The sequence below is a fragment of the Mustela putorius genome, unplaced genomic scaffold (genome assembly GCF_011764305.1).
Source record: "Mustela putorius furo isolate JIRA1106 unplaced genomic scaffold, ASM1176430v1.1 tig00003988_pilon_pilon_pilon, whole genome shotgun sequence".
NCBI lineage: Eukaryota > Metazoa > Chordata > Mammalia > Carnivora > Mustelidae > Mustela > Mustela putorius.
The window spans coordinates 1,531,968-1,538,135 of NW_025422127.1; the positions used below are offsets into that span (position 1 = coordinate 1,531,968).

The 6,168-nt window shown below is 49.3% G+C and overlaps 1 protein-coding gene and 1 long non-coding RNA gene across 2 annotated transcripts; one reads left to right on the forward strand and one right to left on the reverse strand.

Moving 5' to 3' along the window:
* Window positions 1–27: 27 nt before the first annotated feature.
* On the reverse strand, window positions 28–1,821 carry LOC106003804. The gene is made up of 3 exons (XR_001176508.2): window positions 1,617–1,821; window positions 656–708; window positions 28–430 (listed from the first exon to the last, which is right to left on the reverse strand). It is a non-coding gene; the product is annotated as an uncharacterized LOC106003804 (long non-coding RNA).
* A 12-nt stretch (window positions 1,822–1,833) lies between these two features.
* On the forward strand, window positions 1,834–6,109 carry SUOX (sulfite oxidase). Its single transcript, XM_004773072.3, has 4 exons — window positions 1,834–2,004; window positions 3,468–3,524; window positions 3,793–3,970; window positions 4,209–6,109. Exons 1-4 carry the CDS (start codon window positions 1,916–1,918, stop codon window positions 5,616–5,618), a joined length of 1,734 nt encoding a protein of 577 aa, XP_004773129.1. The 5' UTR covers window positions 1,834–1,915; the 3' UTR covers window positions 5,619–6,109.
* The last annotated feature ends 59 nt before the right edge of the window (window positions 6,110–6,168 follow it).

Genomic DNA, 6,168 nt, shown 5'->3' on the forward strand with positions numbered 1-6,168 from the left:
TTTCTCTTTGCGATTCCTTTTTTTTTTTTTTTTTTTTTGCTATTTGTCTGATTCAAGAAATTTGGAAGAAAGGGCTTCCAGTGTTTTATCAAATCAGAAACGCACCCTCTTCTACATCTTGGTTATCTCCTTATTCCCTTTAATCTTTTCTTGAATAATGACATAGCCCAGTTTGGAAAATATTCCCTTTATTGCTGTGAAACTCTATTCCCAGGTCACTAGAGACCTTATCAAATCCGACCTAGCTTATTTTTATAGGCTTCTTAATGGAATATATATTGGTGGGGGAGGGAGAGATCTCTGGGCAGACAACTGATGAGACTGGAGGAAGAGGTCATATTTGTGAATCCTTTGAAGACGCAAAAGTTTATGTGCATTTCTACAGGGAAAGGGTGCATTGCCTTATTGGTATCACAGAGGGGTCCATGACCTAAAGAAGGTTAAAGAAATTATTAAATTTGCGTTTGTGATTGATCATGTGGCTTCTACCCCAACAGGAAAATTTCTCCTAGATCTGATCTTGTTTGCTACTGTACTTGAAGCCCTTCAGTCCTTCACAGTCTAATTGGGGGAAAAAGATTGGGTCTGGTTGCAGGACAGGAAACAGGACTGGTGTCAAACAAAGCTGGCATTGCAGACGCATCTGACAACTTACCAGCTGTGGCCTTGATCAGGTTTCTTAGCTGCTCTCTGCCCCAGTTTCTTCTTCTGTAAAATGAAGAAAACTTGAGGTTTAAAGGTCAATTATGTTAAAGTACATGTAGGGCACACAAGGTGACCCTGTTATTAGGGAGAAGTCTTATCCTCTGGCTTCAGACAGTACCTAACTGATTTTTCTGTATCCTTGGGCTGAGCCTGTTTTTCAAGGCTGATAGGATAAGTTGGGCATCACATCTCTCCAAAGATTTAATTGAACACAGCGGAGTTGGAAATCAATTTCCAAAAACCTCTAGGCCAAAATCACCTTTTCTCTGTCGAGTCCCCTTTCCCTCTGTCTCCTAGTACTCCCTCCAAGGTTCCTTGATTCCTGGCAAAAGCTCTAGTTCACTTTAGGAGAGCAGAAAGGGAGAGGAAATGATCTTCCAAAATTAAAGATGAAACCTTCACTTAAAGTAAGGTTGTAGGTCAACCTTCTGAACTCTAGGGGGCAGTGTGGGTACGTTTGCCCCAGGTTCACAGCCAGCCAAAGAACTAAATTTTCAGTCCTCCACCAAACGATAAAGGGTAATTGCAAACGTCGTCTTAGTGCTCTCTACTCTGAGATTATGAGCGATTATAATCTTCCTACTTTGGAGTGTTAAAATGTTATTGCCCTCGTTATGACCAATGATTTTTTAATTGAGTTAACTAAGGAAAAAATGGCTATTTATATTGGTTCCATAATTGAGGACGAAAATCAAGTCCAAGGGATCTCAAAGTCTTTGAACCACTGTTTAGGTTTCATTTCTGCTTTTAATGTTGGATATAAGAGAATTGACTGCTTGACCTTGTTTTCACTAAAAGACAAACAAGGTTGTTGTAGTTGCAACACAGAGGTTTGTCAAAAACAGGGTAGAGGCGGAGCTCACAGCCGGGAGAAAGGCGGCTGGATTTCAAGGCCTCTTCAGTAAACGCACCTTGTGTCTCAGCTGTTAGGGGCAGGGCGGGGGCATCTCAAAACTTCCCACCTTCAGCCCAGCCTTTGGAATCCTCGACACCTTCCATTGCCCGGTTCCAGACAACAGCGAGGGTCCCATTCCATGTCTAGCGGGGATGGAAACAGAAAATAGCCAGTTTTAGCCCGGAGCCTTCGTGGCGCCCCGCCCTCCTCAGCCTCCAGGAGGCGGGCACAGCAGCTGGGAGGCGGCCCGCGGCCAGCCAATGGCTAGGGGACGAGCTGAGAGGCGAAAGTGGTCCTTCACTCCGGCCCAACGTCATGGTGCTGGCCCCGCCCCTTTGCCCCCAGTCGTCTGGAGCCAGGCGGGTAAAGCAGCCGCCAAGTGGACCGAGAGGACGCCGAACCGGGTAAGGTGGTTGGGAGCTGAGAGAGGGAGGAGGTGGAGGAAGGCCTGGTAACGCAAGCAATGGCCGGGGTCCTGGGACCCGGGAATGCTCCGAGGCCAGTGGGTTTGAACAAAAACTGCCGATACCGCCTCCGCTCCCGCTGCCCAGCTGCTCCTAGGGGCGCGGTTGTTGCTTCGAGACACTTGTGCCAGCAGCTGGGCAGTGGCATAGAACTGGGTGGTTGTGCTTTGGAGCTGGATATATCTTACTACCTAAAGTGCCCCAGGGAGTGAGGGGCCACCACCCGGACAAGGGGTGTGGCATCTGTTTTAGAGCAGAAGGTTGCTTCTCCCAAACCTGGGACACTGAGCTGACGGAGTTCACCTGTAAGACAGCCCTACTTGGACCACTCCAGCCTGGTTATTCTAAGTGGGCTGCTGGCATCGAGGGCAGGTGGGAGGGAAAGAGAGGATCCCATGGCCCAGGGGTAAAATGCAGACTCTGTTCCTGCTCCTGTCACCCTTGCAGTTTCCCTGTCTGCCCCCTTTAGCATTTCACTAGCAATTGGGACTTCTCTCACTCTTCCCTATTTTGGCATTCCTCGAGTCTGCGATCTATTCAGTGCTCTGAGGAAGGAACTGCTACAGGGCAGAGTGGGAAAAATTCCTTCTCTAGCCCATCCCCTGACACCTGGCCCTTAACTTCCCAGTTTGCTGAGTTCACAGGCATGACCTAGACAGGGCAAGGGTGGGGACCCTGGGCTGGGGTCCAGTTCCCAGCTGGATTCTATTTTCTTTTTCCCTAGGGTTGGTAGAGGAAAGGAGGGGACTGAAAGGTCTTCAAAGACAACGTTATTACCTGTTTGCTCCTCACAGCTATTCTGCTAGGTACCTCATTCCACAGACAAAGACAACAGTTTTGAGAGGCTCGGTATCTTGCCCAGGCAATGGGGCTGGTTAACAGCAGGTCTGGTTTCACAAACCCAAAACAGTTCCACTCCAGAATCTGAGCTCATTCGTCTCATTAGGCTACCACTACCTTTTTCACTTTTTTGTCCCTATCTAAGTTAATCTGCCCCTCAGTTGTCCTCTGCTGACTTTGGAAATAATAAACCAGCAAACTGGACTGTAGATATTTTGGCTTCTGTCCTTTAGGCCCTTGGCCTGGATCACTGTTCCCTGTAGTGGACAAAGTAGAGAATGGAGGATGGGAGATAGGTGATTCTAGAAGACCAGCCCCCTCTCTGTTGCCCCATTCCCATCCAGCCTGTCTCTACAGTCTCTCTGAAGTCCTTTAGGTTTTCTCTAAGGACCAATTTGGGGACACACACACACACACACTTCCATCCTTTGGCCTCATTACCATGATAAAGTATCCTTATTTGCCCAGGGAGTTCCTTGCTTACCTTCTGTCTTCCTTCCACCCATTTCCTCAAGTTGCCCTATTATCATCCCCTTCTTGATCCTGGAATCTTTTTCCCACAGGTCTGCCACAATGCTGCTGCACAGGGCTGTGATCCCATGTCTCCGACAGGCCTGCAGGTAAGCCAACCGATCCTAGAACTCGTCTCCTGGCCCTTATCTCTCACTCCCAGTATCTTTATGATGTTTAACCTACCAGATAAGACAGTTGTGGTGACTGCCAGGGAGGGAAGGGAAAGCCATAACTCACACATTTGCCCCACCCATCCGTAGACGGACAATAGTCCCAACTGAAGGAACCAATGGCCAACCTGGTAAACCCCAGGTTTTCACTTTCTCTCCCATATGATCTGAACTGTGCTACTAAGAAGACCTCTCTCTCTTCCAGGCTCCAATCAGTCCCCTCAAGGCTCTGCATTCGGGCCTGCTCTACAAATGATTCACTTCAGCCCCAGTGCCCCAGCCTTGCCTTCTCTGGTGCTAACTCCAGCACTAGGGGATGGAGAGTCATGGGGACTCTGCTAGGCCTCGGTGCAGTATTGGCCTATCATGACCACCGGTGCAGGGTAAGTGGGGGAGGAAGGGACTTCACTGTCAAAGTAGAGGGGCCCTACTAAGCTCCCCAGACAACCCAGTCTATTAATACAGAGCCCATGGTGATACTGTCTTCCTGAAGACTAAAGATGGAGTCTACTACCTCTTTTTCACAGTGGCCATGACTTTATGGGTTGGGTCAGGGTGAGCCAGAGTGATTCCTTCTTACTATTTATGTTTCTTTGTGGCTTACCCCTGTCCTGCCTGCAGGCTGCTGAGAAGTCATCACGCATATATACCAGAGAGGAAGTGAAATCTCACAGCAGCCTTGAGACTAGGATCTGGGTAACTCTGGGCTGTGAGGTGTTTGATGTTACAGAATTTGTGGATCTACACCCAGGGGGACCATCAAAGCTGATGTTAGCAGCAGGTGGTCCTTTAGAGCCTTTCTGGGCCCTCTATGCTGTTCATGACCAGGCCCATGTGCGTGAAATACTGGCTCAGTACAAAGTTGGGGAGCTGAGTTCTGAAGACAAAGCACCCTCCACCTTGAAGACCTCTGACCCTTACGCTGATGATCCTGTACGTCACCCAGCCCTGAAGGTCAATAGCCAACGCCCCTTTAATGCAGAGCCCCCCCCTGAACTGCTGACAGAAAACTATATTACACCTAACCCTATCTTCTTCACCCGGAACCATCTGCCTGTACCTAACCTGGAACCAGAAACCTATCGCCTGCATGTAGTAGGGCCACCTGGGTGTCAGTCACTGTCCCTATCCCTGGATGACTTGTACCAGTTCCCCAAGCATGAGGTCACGGTCACTCTTCAGTGCGCTGGAAACCGACGCTCTGAGATGACTCAGTTCAAAGAAGTAAAAGGTCTGGAGTGGAATGCAGGGGCCATTAGCACTGCACGCTGGGCTGGGGCACGCCTCTGTGATGTGTTAGCCAAGGCTGGTCACCAACTCCGTGAAACTGAGGCCCACGTCTGCTTTGAGGGACTGGACTCAGACCCCACAGGGACTGCGTACGGAGCATCCATCCCTCTGGCTCGGGCCATGGACCCTGAAGCTGAGGTCCTGCTGGCATATGAGATGAATGGGCAGCCCCTGCCTCGTGACCATGGCTTCCCTGTGCGGGTGGTGGTTCCTGGTGTGGTGGGTGCCCGCCATGTCAAATGGCTGGGCAAAGTGAGCGTGGAACCAGAGGAAAGTTACAGTCACTGGCAGCGGCGGGATTACAAAGGCTTCTCTCCATCTGTGGACTGGGACACAGTAGATTTTGACTCAGCTCCATCTATTCAGGAACTTCCTGTCCAGTCAGCCATCACAGAGCCCAAGGATGGGGAGACCGTACAATCAGGGGAGGTGACTATCAAGGGCTATGCATGGAGTGGTGGTGGGAGGGCTGTAGTCAGGGTGGATGTGTCTCTGGATGGGGGCCTAACCTGGCAAGTGGCTGAGCTGAATGGAGAGGAACAACGTCCCCGGAAGGCCTGGGCCTGGAGGTTATGGCAGCTGCAAGCACCTGTGCCAGCTGGGAAAAAGGAATTGAACATTGTTTGTAAGGCTGTGGATGATAGCTACAATGTGCAACCAGACTCCGTGGCCCCAATCTGGAACCTGCGAGGTGTGCTCAGCAATGCCTGGCACCGTGTCCATGTCCGTGTCACCCCATGAAAAGGTGAAGTGGAATTACCTACTCCCAGAATCATTTTCTCAACCCCTTCCATAACCATCCTTTTCCCTCATTACCACAGAAAAACCTTTCATCATCACTTCTTGGATCACAACCTTGTACTATGCCTTCCTAAACCACACATAGATACATGCATTGCACATTTCCAAGCAGGCATCAGCTCTCCTTCAACACTATGTTAAATAACTCCTATTGTGCCCCTTGTTGAGAGCTGTTGGGGCTAGAAGGGGGGGAAATTCTGTAAACAAGCACTCTTCCTACCCAACCTCCACTGCTAATGTATACCACCACTTTATTCTACTCCTCTTCTTGGGAGTTTTCAGAGAATGTGGATACATCTAAGAAAAGTGTATATGCAACTTTCTACTTTCTACTTTCCACTTTCTGGGTTGCCAGGGAGGCAATTCTGGTGAAATCCTACCCCTTTATAGTTCCACTTTTCTAAATACATCAATAAAGTGTTTTAAGTCTACAACTGAAGAAATGATTATGACTTGAGACTTCTTGAGGCTGGAGCATCAGCATGTTGCA

Bases quoted from the DNA above. Each gene is read 5' to 3' on its own strand.
- SUOX (XM_004773072.3), top strand. From the start codon at position 1,916: ATGGTGCTGGCCCCGCCCCTTTGCCCCCAGTCGTCTGGAGCCAGGCGG. The intron at 3,525-3,792 runs GTAAGCCAACCG...TCTCTCTTCCAG, and splicing joins TGTCTCCGACAGGCCTGCAG to GCTCCAATCAGTCCCCTCAA. The intron at 3,971-4,208 runs GTAAGTGGGGGA...TCCTGCCTGCAG, and splicing joins ATCATGACCACCGGTGCAGG to GCTGCTGAGAAGTCATCACG.